The sequence below is a fragment of the Delphinapterus leucas genome, chromosome 8 (assembly GCF_059928025.1).
Source record: "Delphinapterus leucas isolate spDelLeu-1000000601 "Yukka" chromosome 8, BTC_Dleu_Yukka2, whole genome shotgun sequence".
NCBI lineage: Eukaryota > Metazoa > Chordata > Mammalia > Artiodactyla > Monodontidae > Delphinapterus > Delphinapterus leucas.
The window spans coordinates 55,750,777-55,767,190 of NC_143136.1; the positions used below are offsets into that span (position 1 = coordinate 55,750,777).

General features: G+C 40.6%; 1 protein-coding gene and 1 pseudogene across 2 annotated transcripts in view; one reads left to right on the forward strand and one right to left on the reverse strand.

The window, feature by feature from the left end:
• The window catches only part of LOC149748561 (uncharacterized), a 91,970-nt pseudogene that overhangs the window by 26,155 nt on the left and 49,401 nt on the right, over positions 1-16,414 (reverse strand). The window lies entirely within an intron of this gene.
• LOC111172909 (intraflagellar transport protein 70A) lies at positions 9,443-12,487 on the forward strand. Its single transcript, XM_022570118.3, has one exon. It carries the CDS (start codon positions 9,805-9,807, stop codon positions 11,800-11,802), a length of 1,998 nt encoding a protein of 665 aa, XP_022425826.2. The 5' UTR covers positions 9,443-9,804; the 3' UTR covers positions 11,803-12,487.

Here is a 16,414-nt window from a genome sequence, read left to right on the forward strand (position 1 = left end):
GATACACATACTAGTAGACCGTGTGAGCTGCATATTTTGTTTCCTGTTTGATGTGAATTTAAAACAGGATCATAATCAACTTGGCTGGCACCCCCTGGAGGAGTGCACAGACATCTGTCTTATTTTTTTCATTTTCTATATAAGCTCTATTAATACAACACAGTGGTGCTAAGTGCATATTTACTTCTTATAAATAGCTCACGTTTACCAAAATAATCACTTTCATTTCTTACAGCCAGTTGCCATTCTCCTCACAGCAGAAACCTAGAAAATCATGGCAGTGACTCCGGTTCCTCTCTCCCCCAACTGCTTTTGTTATATTTTAGGCATTGGTGAAGGTCAATGTGAAACTGAAGCCGATGCTGGATTCAGTAGCTGCCAACAGAAGTAAGTGGGAAGAGTTGCACCAGAAAAGGCTGCTCATCTCTTCGGCTGCCTCTGCCCCCTCTGTCAATCTCATGGTGACAGGAGATGACAGAGACTAACCCTCCAGGTCAGCCGCAGCTGTGAAATGACTGCGTCCTCAAGAGCCAGCTTCGGTCCCACCACAGCATTCTTTTGTTCCTTTAAGCTCAAACAGACATAAAGTCTCAGGGTTGTGCTGGGAAGCATGCCTGGGCTTTCACCTTGCAGTGTGGTGCCAGCAGAAAGGACAGAGGAGGAGGTGGGGCAGGGAGCACATGCCCCAGGACGCTCACCTCTCCCTGATGAACACACATGGGCTGAGATGAAGGTTCTGGGCAGCGGGCCACTTGGGTCCAGGACCTGAGGACGGTTGGCCCTGCTCACTCTGAGCCGAGGGAATGTTGAACAGTGAAGGCGTCATTAGCGCTGCTTCATGTTGTGTATGGCTGTTCTGTTTGTTAAAAGCCAAACAACGCCTGCTTTTGCATCCTCTCCTGAGCTCCCCCTTCTGCGCCAGACTGTCCCAAGCATCCCAATTGGTATTCTGTAGAGATATCTTATTTTTAATCCTAAAGCTTCTTAATGATGGATCAGAGCCTTTAGAATCGCCTACCTAAAAGAGAAACTATATTATCCTTACAAAAACCAGCCATTCCCAGTTTTCCCCTAAAAAGGTCTATAGTAGGAAGACAGCAAATGTGTTTGTCTGATTGGCGTTCAGACAAGATTCATAACATTGTATTGGGATTGTGGTCCCCTTTTTCAGTTTTTTAATTCAACCTTCATTGTAGACCAAGTATTCTCCCAGAAGGAATGGATTAATAGACTTAAAGTAAGGGTGAAAGGAAATGTATAGGTGGATTTAACGCAAATGACACATGAACATTCAGAACTATTTCCAACAGTGAGACATTTCATAGGATGCAGCAGAGCCACGGAGAATGATCACTGACTACCTGTAGCTCTCCTAGTGATGAGTTTCAGTATAAAATGTAAGGTTACTACCAGTGCCAACCTAAAGCCAAATGGAAAGGTCCCCAATTTTGGATTTTTCCTTAATGCTTGAAAGGTTAAGAAACAACAGTCTAGGCAGAGAACAGATATTCTATAGAAAGCTAGGTTTATAGTAGATAAGAATAAGCTATATTAAATAGATGCAATGACTAGAAAGCTGAGAGACTGAGGACATGGTATGCCTTATCCAAAGAACGCTGGCCCAGAAGCTATACTTGTACCCTAGGTTTGGCACTATTCACTGGATGGCTTTAGACAAGTCACTTAACTTCTCCCAGCCTTTTTCCTCATTTGTCAAATGAGATTACACTAGGAAATTATTTTCAAACATGATTTAACCTTAGAACTCTTTGTTCAAATAAATCTTACAAAGAATCCCCAAGACATAAAACATCTAAAAGCCCAAGTCCTCAGTTTGAAGCTGGGTTGGGAGAGCCAGAGCCCCTACAAATCCTCATTTCTTTGATTACATACCTAGTAGCCCATAATTGGGCTCTGAGGAGTTTGAAAATCTCTGGACCAGATGAACCTTGAAGTCCATTCCAGCTCTAAAGTATCTAAAATTTACAAACCAGTTTTGTTCTTGTTGTTGCTCATCAGTGTCAGTTATTAACTTTACTACTCAGAGGAACAGGGGCCAAGTTCCACCAAGGACATTTTTTTCCTGGCGCATAGTAGACATCTGGGAAATGTTTAAAGAATGGGTAGATTAAAGTACCAAAACAGAAGTAAGGGACGAGCAGGTACCCATGGGGTAAAAGGAAGATTCTATATGGGCAGAACTAGAGGAAAAGAAAATTATAAACCAGGCAAATGGGAGGAAGAGAAGGAGGAGAGGGAAAAAGAGGAGGAGGAGGGGAAGCAAAAGAGAACAGCTAACAAGGAAGAGATGGGGACCGAGGCAGGTGGTAAGAGAACTGATAAAGGGAAGGTGAACATCAATCCAAACAAAGAAAAATGGCATGTCTTCCCCAAAAAATGAGGGTACAGAATCCTATCATCAATTGCCTAGAAAAGAGAGAAACTTGAGCAGGGAGGGGGTTGACAAAAGAGAGAAGGAAGGAGTAGGAACCCTAAAAACTAATGTTCCCAGCTACCTTTTACAGCTGTCTCTGTGGGGAAGACTGGAGAAACTAGAGGAGAGAATGAGTGCAGGAAAAATTGCCTCCACGGAGCAGGTAAGAGGAGGTGGTTCAGATTTATGGATTTTATTAAGCCAGTTTTCTGAATCACTCTGCTATAAAGGAAAACAGCTTCTGCCGGGCTGTCTCCCTCCTTCAGGTGAGGAACAAAGTGGGGGGTGGAGGTAGGGACAGACTCTGGTCGTGTATCTGCAGCTCAGAAGCACTGCAGGTGTTCCTAGCTATTGTGTCACATCATATTTATATCACAAGTGGGAATTGAAAATCAGTCCATGTGAGGCAGAGATGAACCCACATCTGTCATCCTCCCCAACGATAAATAAATAAATAGCCCAGACGAATGCCATTGTATCTAGAGCAAAATTTGAAAGCATGTGCTTTATGATAAAACTAGACCCAGGGTCCAATGGAGACTGCAGGTAGCTACACGCACTGTGGCTACCCTGAACGTTGATGCTGCATATTGCTAAGGGGAATGTAATTTATACCACAAACTCTACGGCTTCCACTAAGGTTGAGTTTTCCTCTCATTTTCTTGCCGTTTTATTGGCTTCACTGCATGGTTGCCAATAGCAACACCCACTGGTAGCAAGAGCAGCTCAACACCATTGCAATCTGCCATACAGTGGAGCCCTGACAATGTCAACCATCAATCAAGCAGCTGTTTGTAATTGCCTCCATCTATTATTTCTCCTGTCTCGAGGTATCTTTCCTATTGGGGTCAAAATTCAGAAACTGCTGACTAATGCCCCAGTCTGTTCCTCCACAACCATGAAACAGTAGAAAAGAGGGTAGCAGCCTCCCTGGTGCCAACAACCCAGAGGGTTAGAGGTTGAACTCTTGGGCGTTTGAGGTATTTTTAATCCCTTTTCTAATGTATAACTTTCCATGAATTGGGGGTACCCATATAATCTGCTTTTCCAAAATAGAGAAATTTTCCCAATCCTTATTATTGTTTACTTCCTATTGGAGGAAGGCATTTGAAATGTGAGCCTTCTTATAAAACCTACAACTGACCAGATTATGTGCGCTTCCTCAGGTCTCTTGGCATTAATGGTTGAAATGACTTCATCCTACTTTCTCCATGAAGTGTATTTTTTTCAGGCAGGCTATTTATAATTTTATTAGTCAGTATGTGGAGAATACATGCACAACCTACAATGTAACTGGCAATCCCAGCCAGGAGGGATGGCTTGGCAAACTGTAAAGGGCACTACCCCAGTGCACAGTGGATGGGGCTCCCCCAAGCCTGGCCATTGGCCAGACCTGTTATTTTGGGACTCTCAGGTCTCGGGTTTTCCACTTATAAAAGCACTGACTTTTATTCAGTTTATTTCTGCACCAAAGGACCAAGCTGTATTTAACTTTAAAAACTTCTCAAAAAAGATAGGAGCAAAGAGGTCATCTCCTCACTAAAGATAAAATAAAAAGTTACATATATGGAGTCGATATAAAAACAACCTTATCACAGATATGTCTGAGCCTGCCTCTAGTGATCACGAAAGACATGGTCATCAGTACATGGTTATAGGTACAAAAATATACCCTTTTATTTCATAACTTTAGATTATCTCATTTCATAGATATCCCATAAGTGGTAGTCAGTTTAATTTACAATTTATAAAGTGAGTCAAAAGAAGTTAAAATTGCATGTGTGCTTTCTGTTTCTAAAATCTAAGCTGTCTACACATTTCCAGGTATTTGATATTTGCATACTCATTGGGTTGGGTTGGAAATAGTCTTTAAAATTTTGTTAGTGAAATAACATTATCTAATATTAATGCTACAAGAATTCAGTTGCTTTTTCATGTATCAAAATTTATCATATTTGATCCACTTACCTGAAGTCGTTAAACAGAGTCTGCTCAATTTACTTTGTGGTAGAATTATTTTAAAATCCATTTTTCCTGCTGACTCTTAATGAATTGCACAAAGATAAAATACAATTTCATCCCCATTAATAGTGTGAAAAACTCCTCTCAAGCAGGACAGAAATCTAAATATATTAAGGGAAGATTTACATCTAAAGAAAAATGTTTTGGCTGGAAGTAAACACTCATAAAGGATTCATTAAAGCAAAAGTGCAAAACCTAATTTGGGACCCTAAAAACTCTGGCAATGCCAGTGAAGTTTCATTGTCTGCTTCAGAATAACAGTCTCTGAAACTGTTGTTCTGCCACATGCTGTAAAGAACTCCCAAAACTCAAATGTCACAGGAAATTTAAAGGTTGAGTCTGACTACAAGAAGGCCAAAATTTCATAAGTTTCTTAAGTGAGCAATAATAGAATAAAACACGTAGATGGCAGAAATAAAGTGGTGTGTCTGGGGAATTTCATGTTGAGTACTTGGATTTAACAATGCCTGAGGTCCTGCTTACATCGCTTGTGTACCTTTTCCTCAACTAGTAATTTGGTGTTGTACATCTTTTCTAATTTAATTTTGAATGTTCTTGCATATTTAGTCCATCTCTCAACAGTGCTAAAGATAAGTTATTTATCTGTGTAGCATATCTCTACCAATGTCATTGAATATATACACTGGCACAGAAATATGTTTGTTTTATTAAGTAAATGAAGTATTTGCTATAAAAAATGTGTTATTTCAGGCCACCATTTTACCTTTGTGTTCATTTGCTGTGTGTGTATGTCTGTGTTTAGAATCTCGATTATTTTTTTCTTTAGATTTAGATTAAATCATATTTAGATGAATTTTAAAAAACACAAACAGCGTTGTATGGGAACAGGAGTTTAGGTTTTGGCTAATCTCACTCCCTTGGTGAAAAATGCTTTTGCCATTTTATTTTGATGTACAATCATCTAAAAAGGATTCCCTACTGATTTGCTTCCTAATTATTATTGTTTTACACAAAAGAAGGGAAATATGTGTTCAACTGAGTTGTCTCACGTCACTCCATTTGTGTAGATTTCCCAAGCAGAGGTGTCATTTTAAGAATACTACATTATAGACTGTTTGCCCATTTCACAAGCATCTAATCCATGATTTTGAAACTGCTTTAAGAGACCTAAATATCTTTGTTTTTAATAAAATGCTTAAAGTTTAACTAAAGCTCTGGAATAATCTTTATTTCTCTTAGGAAGGACAATTTAAGGACTGAACGAGGCAAGCATGCATCCGAATACCTACGATTTAAATTTTGACTGTCAATTTAGCCCATTAACCTTGTCCTGATCTGTGATGTTTGCCTGTGTGAGAGGGATAGTAGGACAGCCCTGTCCACGGAGCATTTTAAAGATGACAAAAGGTTCTTTGAATTATTGAGGTTTTTCTGGAGGGATAAGAGTCTGCAGCCCAATGCAGACGGGTTCCTGTGTCTGTTACAGATTGCTCAAATTTGCGTGGGCAATTACACAGGGGGATCGCATCGATGCAGGGCCTCCAGCCACTGATGCCATACAATTACACAATGGCTTCGGTGCTTAAACTTTAAAACTCTTACACCATTGTGCCTGTTCTATTAGAACTGCAGCAAATGATCCAAAGCCAATTCAAATGACTGGAGAGGAGGTGCTCAGGGGGAGAGGGAAGAGGTGCAGTGTGGCCCCTACTGGCCAGCTTAAGCAATCACCAACCCCCCCCGTGCTGAGGCGACCACAGGCTTCTTTGTGCTTTTCAGTCCATGCTTTTCAAGTGAGGCCAACAGTTAAAATTACCTAATTCACAGAAGGGCCGTGAGGATTAATGAGGGAAGTTAGGCAAAGCAGGATCTGGTCCTGGTACAGAAAGTCCTGCATAAACACAGGGGCTTAGAGTAGCTCTTTGTTTGGATGGTTGATTGATTGATTTCTTTAAATGTCAATATCCACAGTTGTGCCTTCTCTGGTAATTCCATTTATAAACCATGTTATTGTGCTCTTCCTAACAAGTTAATTTAGGTAATAACACCACAAGCCTCCAAATATAAGCTACTTGATTTTTTTTTAAAGGTATATCCAAGAAGGAAATCTAATTAAAATATTAATAAAGCTGGAACTGCCAGTGAAAGGAGAATTCATAATGAGGTTAAATGTCTTACCATCTGAGCATAAATGTTCCCAAATATTGATTTGGTATACAATTTTTCCAAAACTCTTAAAAGATTAAACAGATGATCCTAAAAGTCAATCAGTTACATTATCAATTTGACACTAATTTATTCTTTCTGCCTTCTTTATGGTGGAAGATTGGGGGGTGGGAAGGAAGAAGCAAGGGGACTGAACCACCAAACTGGCCATCCTGAAGAAAATGGCCTAGAATGAAAGGGAAGAGGAAAATGGTTTTGCAGAAGGTCTTTCTTTAACAAGGAAATTGTCTGACCACAGCTGTGGTTGAGATGTTCATAAATTACCAATGTTTACCAACAGGAAGCAATTACATTTAGAGGATAAATAAGAAAACATAACTTCCAACTAGTTTTAAAAGAGAATGTCAAATAGATTACACATACAAATAGAATATGGAATTTGGTCATCTCACATTTTGACAGGCAGAAACATAAGCATGTTAAGAACTTTTAGCTCCCATACATTTTGCCCGAATGGAATTCTTCTACATGGTAAACATGCCTCCCTTTATGCAGCAAAATCCACCCTGAGCCCAACACTGCTTTCCTAAAGTCTAATTCCTTTCAATAAGGCACTAAATCTTTTTATTGCAACCACAAAATTCTTTCTTATTGCTAGAAATGGTACAATACACTAACTTTTTTGATACATGCTCCAGCTTTCCAAGATTCTGTTGGAAACAAAATGATCCTTTATGACATTTTATAATATTCCACCCCATTTACTGCTTTCCAGAATTTCTATCATTAATTAAACGGCCTTCTTTCACCATCCCCCTCCCAAAAAAACCCTAATCTATTCCCCAACTGCCTGTCATAGACTAAATAAAAGTCAGTCTATCACAGCAGCAGGGACGGTCATGCCAATTTCACAGCGTGATTTATGCACTCATTTTATTTTGCAAATGACACTGCCCTCCATCTGTCTAAGCCGAATGTCCTGCTTTTTCCAAGCCAGGCCTCAGGAGCAGCAGCACATGAAATAAGGAGGAAGGCACAGAACGTCTCCCTCCTGCCCGCTTCAGCAGCCACACTCACAGACAGGTACCAGCACAAAGAGGGGAACCTCAACTGATGCCTGTAGGGATTGGAGAAATTTGGGGGACAGCAGAGATTCCTTCTATTTTGCTTACATTCCCAAGAAGCCATTTGAAGGTGAATGCTTTCATGGTGCGAATACAACTCTGAAAATCAGACTGATAGACTAAAGATATAAAAGGCAATTTCCCATTTCCATGTTCTGTCATGTTACCTTGATTTACAATAGCACCTCACCCAAAGTATCAGGTCATACATAAGGATTTTAAAATAAATACTGAGCCTGAGTTTCCAAGAGACAAGTGTAGTCAGGCAGCCATAAAGGTGAAGATCCTCCCCCAGCCACCTACCCACTCCCCAATTACTGAGAGGCACTAGCAAGCATCCCTCAACCCACATACCTCCCTGAGTTGAAGGCCCTAAAAGAGTGCACCCAGAGATCAGGTTGAAAGAAGCCCCGGAATAGAGTTATGGTGGACCCCATCAGCTGCTTTCTCTGGGGATCTTAGGTGGGCCAGAATGCCACTCAACCCGTCTGAAATGGGTACAGTTTGTCCCTTTCTCAGTATTCATGAAGTGTAAGGTTCGTTGTCTGGTCCCACCCAGAAGAACAGACCTCTGTCAATTTCTCAGCAGGGAAGACTGAATGAGTATATAAAGTCAGTTGCTTTATGATACAAGCAATCACATGCCTGCAGAAGTCCCCTACCAGCTATACTGGGTGACTAGGAACTATACCACCCCCACTAGTTATTTCCTAACACCTGCTCACAGCTGCAAATCAGATCTGGAAGTTCAAATTTCTACTGCCCACACCAAGTTGGTTCGTTGTTTTAATGGAGGAAAAAAAGACACTAATGTCCCAGAATACAATGTGGCAGCAAACACTGGGCCTTTACAAACTCATCTATAGGAAATAAATGGGATAAGTTACAAGCAGTCACTATTTCCTACTGAAACTATCTGCTGGATATCATGGCACTGCTGCTACCTAGCTGTGTGGTCTTGAGCAAATCATTTAAAACTTTCTAGTGCACAGATTCCATATCTGTAATATACAGATCACACGGTGGTCATTAAGATTAAAAATAATCTTAATGTGTAAATTGTCTTAGGGCCATACATATGGTTGGTGTTGGCTCTGGAATTTATATATAGAAAAGATGTTATGGGCAGCAAAAGGACTTGAACTGAAGCCTTTAAGTATATAGCAAAGACATAATTTTATTCGTACGCCGTTTATCTTAGATACTAGATAGTCCAAGGCAGATCATGGACGACCAATGGAGATGCAGGGAGATCAAGGAACACTGGTTTCTTATTTGTAGTGAAAGTTGGAGGGCCAGGCCAATAGATATGGCCAAGATTAAACGCTAACATCTGTTCAGTAATAACTGTTTGGGGTGAGGGGGGAACACCTGGATCTAAAATTAAACGTCTCCCAATACCAGATAATATTCACAAAACCATTTACCATCATTAATTTGTGGAAACGATAAAAATAAGAACTATTATTACCCTCTGCATTTATGTCTTAGACAGTGTGCCCTCAAGGCAGCTTAAAAAGAGAGGCTACTCTAATTCCAGGAGAATGCCAAAGAGATATTCCACCTTTTCCTTCCCATTAAAATACAAAAACAAACCGCGAAACGACGCCATTAGTATGTACTGCAAAGTGTATAAGGCTAAAAAAGCAAGTGATTTCAGACCGCAAATCTTTCTTCCCCGCGCCGGAGACAGGTGACACAGCAGGCAGCCAGCAACTCTCAATCAACCTCAACACTAAAGAAAGGCAAGTGAAACCTCATCTCCCGGCAACCGAGGGTCCGTCCCGCAGAGACTACGCCTCCCAGAGCGCAGCGCGGCCACGTTCCGACGTCGGCGCCATCGGACCAGTGCATGCCGGGAAGTAGAGTTTCCGTTTTTGAATTGCCACGAGGCCTTTCATCTCTCTTGCTGGACTCACGACCTTCGCAGCCCAGAGTCTTCGAGGGCCAATACAGTAGTTTAATGATTCACCTCAGTGATTCCTTTATATTCCTTACAGAGTTTTTCCGTTGCAAAGCAATATCCGGACAAACAGCCTTCCGTTTCCGGTTGGCATGTTGCCGTGGTAACTGGGACGCACAGCCGCGGAGAAGGTTATGGCGGGGCTGAGCGGTGCGCCCATCCCCGACGGGGAGTTCACCGCGGTCGTGTACCGGCTCATCCGGGATGCCCGCTACGCCGAGGCCGTGCAGCTGCTGGGCGGAGAGCTCCAGCGGAGCCCGAGGAGCCGCGCCGGCCTGTCGCTGCTGGGCTACTGCTACTACCGCCTGCAGGAGTTCGCGCTGGCCGCCGAGTGCTATGAGCAGCTGGGCCAGCTGCACCCGGAGCTGGAGCAGTACCGCCTGTACCAGGCCCAGGCCCTGTACAAGGCCTGCCTTTACCCAGAGGCCACCCGCGTCGCCTTCCTCCTCCTGGACAACCCCGCCTACCACAATCGGGTCCTCCGTCTCCAAGCCGCGATCAAGTACAGCGAGGGCGATCTGCCCGGGGCCAGGAGCCTGGTGGAGCAGCTACTGAGTGGGGAAGGAGGAGAAGACAGCGGGGGCGAGAACGAGCTCGATGGCCAGGTCAACCTGGGCTGTTTGCTCTACAAGGAGGGACATTATGAAGCCGCGTGTTCCAAGTTCTCTGCTGCCTTGCAGGCTTCGGGCTACCGGCCTGACCTCTCCTACAACCTGGCTTTGGCCTATTACAGCAGCCGGCAGTATGCATCCGCGCTGAAGCATATCGCCGACATTATTGAGCACGGCATCCGCCAGCACCCAGAGCTGGGTGTGGGCATGACCACTGAGGGCATTGATGTTCGAAGTGTTGGCAACACCTTAGTCCTTCACCAGACCGCTCTGGTGGAAGCCTTCAACCTCAAGGCTGCCATAGAATACCAACTGAGAAACTATGAGGTGGCCCAGGAAACCCTCACGGATATGCCTCCGAGGGCAGAGGAAGAGTTAGACCCTGTGACCCTGCACAACCAGGCGCTAATGAACATGGATGCCAGGCCTACAGAAGGGTTTGAGAAGCTACAGTTTTTGCTCCAACAGAATCCCTTTCCCCCAGAGACCTTTGGCAACCTGTTGCTGCTCTACTGTAAATATGAGTATTTTGACCTGGCAGCAGATGTCCTGGCAGAGAATGCCCATTTGACTTACAAGTTCCTCACACCCTATCTCTATGACTTCTTGGATGCCATGATCACTTGCCAGACAGCTCCTGAAGAGGCTTTCATTAAGCTTGATGGGCTAGCAGGGATGCTGACTGAACAGCTCCGGAGACTCACCAAACAAGTGCAGGAAGCAAGACACAACAGAGATGATGAAGCTGTCAAAAAGGCAGTGAATGAATATGATGACACCCTTGAGAAGTATATTCCCGTGCTGATGGCCCAGGCCAAAATCTACTGGAACCTTGAAAATTATCCAATGGTGGAAAAGATCTTCCGCAAATCTGTGGAATTCTGTAATGATCATGATGTGTGGAAGCTGAATGTGGCTCATGTTCTGTTCATGCAGGAAAACAAATACACAGAAGCCATAGGTTTTTATGAGCCCATAGTCAAGAAGCATTATGACAACATCCTGAATGTCAGTGCTATTGTGCTGGCTAACCTGTGTGTTTCATATATTATGACAAGTCAAAACGAAGAAGCCGAGGAGTTGATGAGGAAGATTGAAAAGGAGGAAGAGCAGCTCTCCTATGAGGACCCAGATAAGAAAATCTACCATCTCTGCATTGTGAATTTGGTGATAGGGACGCTCTATTGTGCCAAAGGAAATTATGACTTTGGTATTTCTCGGGTTATCAAAAGCTTGGAACCTTATAATAAAAAACTGGGAACTGATACCTGGTATTACGCCAAAAGATGCTTCCTGTCATTACTAGAAAACATGTCAAAACACATGATTGTGCTTCGTGACAGTGTTATTCAAGAATGTGTCCAGTTTCTAGAACACTGTGAACTTTATGGCAGGAACATACCTGCTGTTATTGAACAACCCCTGGAGGAAGAAAGAATGCATATTGGAAAGAATACAGTCACTTATGAATCCAGACAACTAAAAGCTTTGATTTATGAGATTATAGGTTGGAATATGTAGTAATGTCTAATAATGGCTTTTATCAAAATGGCTCTGTTAACTATACATATTTGCAACTCTTTTATCTGTGTTTGTCCTTTGGCATCTTCACATTTGTTATACGTTGAAATTTGTACACTTTAAAATTATAATTAAAATAATTTTGATGTATCTTTTGAGAAACCTCACAAAAGAATTATAATAAAAAGAACTTGAACCCTAGAAGGATTTATGAAAAATTCAAAAATGAATGGGGAAGTGTGTCTAATAGTATTTGTAATGCCTATGTTCTCTCTCCATTGTATCTTTTGTGTTTTGCTATATCCTGAAAAAATCCTGCATGAGAAGATTATATCATCCAGAGACCAGGCACTATCAAATCCAGAACTCAGTTAATGTATAGAACATCTGGACATTAATAATAGGGTTTCACATTATACTTCAACAATTTACCCTTAAGTAACACTAATTAGTAATGCATACATTTTGCATAGATTTTAGTATGTCTTGCCAGAATTTTCCAATACAATTGTAATGCTTTATCTAACAAGAATTCCTTATGTTCTAAATTTTTTTTTTTAATCTGTAGGATTCAGTAGGAAATCTTGTGCCATAGTAAAACTATGGTGCTATGGTGTGGAGACAATAAACAATTAACCAATTTCTATGGTTTTCTTGTGTCCATTTGTGAATAATTTGAATATATAATCTTACTCTTTGCATAACTGATCTTTAACAGTGATTAATAACAAGTACCCTTAGAACTCGGTTCTTAGTTCTTGTTTCTACTTAAGACACATTAATACTGGACTTTGTTTGTATGTTGTAGCCTTTTGGAAAAGGAAAAATATTCTATGCTATTCCAATGACCCTATCAAACTCTCCTACTCATACCATAGAATGGTATCAATGGATTCTGAAAACTTATCTGTTAGATTCATAATGCCAGTTTCATAGTCAAAACTCAATAGTGTTTGGGGGTTCTCACTGTGAACCCCACTCATTCTGCATAGACATTTAATTTTCTGTAAGCTACAAGAGATTTACTGTTTGTTTCCCCAACCCCTTACACCTTTGCTCTTCATAAAAGTAACTGCCATGCTCACTTGATCTGGTTTAGAAAAAGTCAAAAGCATTAGGTTGAATCATATGAAATTGCTGATTTTGAAAGTTTTCAGCCTATAAAAATAGTAATTCCCATGGATCAACCTAATAGCTCTTGATGAACAGTAGGAATTCCTGCTATAATAATTTTCTTTTTTTTTCACAGAGGAAACAGCTAGATAGGTGCCCAGAGAAAGCATGCTGAGAATAATTCTTCTGTAGCATGACGTCTTTGGGTACTGAAATTCTATCGTAATCTGTGCGAGAATTTGGCTCATAGTGACTTCTACTGCATGGGCTGGAATTTATGTCATCTTTTAGCCTGTTATCCAAGCTGGTACCATTTATCTAGTTGATGGTGATGGTCTCATATTTGGAAGGAAACTCTGAAGGCATTATTAAAGGAATTAATATGCTGTACATTGGAGGAAATTTTCCATTTGCTTAAGAAGTATAGAAAACATACAGTGTCCTCACTCAAGTAAAGGACTCCTTTCCAAACCTAGTGGTTCCTTCTATTACAAATTAACTTCTGGAGCATGTAAAGAAATAAATATTTTACAGTTCTGGTTTTCCTGTTGGCATGTTAACTGGGATGCACACTCAACACACCTGCTGTTACTGAACAACCCCTGGGAGAAGAAAGAATGCATATTGGAAAGAATACAGTCACAATTGAATCCAGACAGTTAAAAGCTTTGATTCATGAGATTATAGGTTGGAATATGTAGTAATGTCTGATAATGGCTTTTATCTAAATAGCTTTGTTACTCCCATTTCACACATTTAAAAAATCTATATTTATCCTTGACTTTACAGTTGTTACATTTGAACTCTGTACACTTAAAATTATAATAACAAATATTATTTGATGAACTTTTCCATTTTTTTAAGAAGAGTAGGGAGCATGCAGTATGAGCTAAATCACTTTTGCATTCTCTCTGCCAGTAACAGTCACCAGGTCTTGCCCCCAAGCAACAATTGCTAGAGTGACATCTTTGTATAAGCAAGTAACCGTAAATAGCAGTTTCTATTCTACTTTAGGCTGTAGAAAAGGGTGTGGCATGAGCCAAAGAACTGCTAATGTGGGTATGTTTGCATTCATCTGGTGATCAATATGTAATGGTCCATGGCTGGACCATTTCTCAATCAGCAAATAAATATAGGTTCATTGCGCCATCTCAGGATAGACCGTGCTGTCCAATAAGACCAATTCTCACTTTAATTTTTGCCTCCACTTCATTTTTTAGTCCTTCAACTTTCTGGGTCTCAGCAAAGTTGAGTATGGACCCCTGGCCTAAGCTCTCTTAGAAGTACTGAATGAGAATTGGTTTTTTTCAGGTATGAAGTTTGGTCCACGACTTCATTTTTCTTCTATAATTTGGTTGCTTGGTTGGTCTTAAGTTATATAATCAAAATTTCCCTTCATATTCCACTTTTTATTTTCCAGAATTGTTGTGCCTCCTTGTGAATACTAACAAATATCAAGTGTGGACACTTTGTGATGTGTTCAGTATAGGTGAAAATGAGCACCGAACTGATAATGAAAAGACTAAGGTATGAGTTCCAGACTTCCCAAAATTAAGTTTTAGGACTTAAGAAATTCATTTACCCCTTGAGATCCCAATCATTCGAACTACTAGATGCTCTTCACAGTTACTTCTGGCTATAACATCTGATTCTGTATAAGTCATATAGAAGAAAGTTGCCTTCTTTTACGACCTGAATATATAAACAAGTCACTAAGGAACACAATATATATTTGTATTATAAATGAATGTTTTATGGTATTTTGACTTATGACAGTAAACGTTAACCCCTCAGGTAGATGTTTGTTGTTATTGTTGGATGCTATAACATTTTGACTACTACTAAGAAATTTGCATTTTTGTCTTTTTGTTCACTTGGAGATTTGCTTACAGCTCTAGCTATGAATGTACTGTAAGGCAGTCCTCGTTCTCTGCTATGGTTGTGCATAAATCAAGAATTTTGTAAATATTTAGAAATTAATTCTCTTAACTTCCCTCTTTTAGTTTATCTACTAATGTCTATTTGTTGGGGATGGGGAGATGTGATTTTAATTCTTCCCCAAGATGATATACCAAAAATGATACATAAATGATATATACTCCAGGAGTTTTATTAATAGGCTATTATAATATGCATTTTTTTAAATCAATTATTCTTGAAATAATTAGAGTCTCTCCTACCCCTGAAGGCCTCCAACTGCTGGTTTGCCAGAAATCTGGAAAGAGAGGAACACTGAGGTGAAGATGAAACGGAGCTTTAGCTATATGATTTACTTCACAACCCACCTTGGATCCCCTTCATGTCCAAATCTCAGTAGTTAATCAAAGGTCTGCTACCATTAACAGAACAGCAGTAATGGATAACAGATGCCAGAGCTACTTCTGTAACTAACTCATTCAATCAAGTCATCAGTCCTCACACCCTTGTTTTATTTAATACAAGGAGGTCATGCAGACTTTCCAAAAGGACAAAGCCACAATGAGCCGGAAGACAATTTCCAGTTTATAAAGCTTTTTTTGGAGCTGTTTCTTTTTTTGCCTTCAAAAGGTCTATTTAGGAGGTAGTAGTGTTTACTGCTGCAGAATGTATCACAAGATAAGAAATGAAAAATCTCTCTCCCTTACCACACCCCGCCTTTCCTTTTTCTTTTTCTCTTTTATTTTCTCCCTTTTGTCAATTACAGGGACACTTTTCTGATAGCTGGCGGTTGAAACCACAAGCTGGTATAAAATATGCATACCAACATTTTAGCGATAAGTGTCAGGTAAGCTAGCACTATGATTATCAAGGTGACTTTAGAAACCATTTAACCATGCATCTTTGCAAATTGAAATCACATTTATCAATAAAAAGTGACTCTCAAATTAGTAAAGCCAGAAGAAAATTTTGAAAGGAATCACCTAAAACACTGGATCTGTATATTTTGTAGAACACAGTGAGCTTTATTTGTATCCTCGCAGTAATTCCTATACATTCTTTTTTTTTTTTTTTTTTTTTGTGGTACACGGGCCTCTCACTGTGTCGTGGCCTCTCCGGTGGCGGAGCACAGGCTTCGGACGCCCAGCCGCTCTGCGGCATGTGGGATATTCCCGGACCAGGGCACGAACCCGTGTCCCCTGCATCGGCAGGCAGACTCTCAACCACTGCGCCACCAGGGAAGCCCCCTATACTTTCTTTTAAACTCTCTTTGACCTCAATAGAAAAACAGTGACTGAAAAAGATGTACAATATTTTTATTATTTAAAATGTTCCATGACATTGGGAATTAATTATACTCTGAACTCTAGTGTATACTTGCTTTTCTGCATCCATAATCATATTTATATTGAATATTTTTTATATCATGTATAATGTGGTCTTGTTTTAATATTGTCTTGGTAGGAGGCTGTGTGTGGGCAGTTTGAGGAGATTATTTTATACCTGAATCCCCCTATTAATTGAGGTTCTTTTGGCTGTTTAATTGGATTTGGGCCAAGATTGATCCATCACATACTGAAAT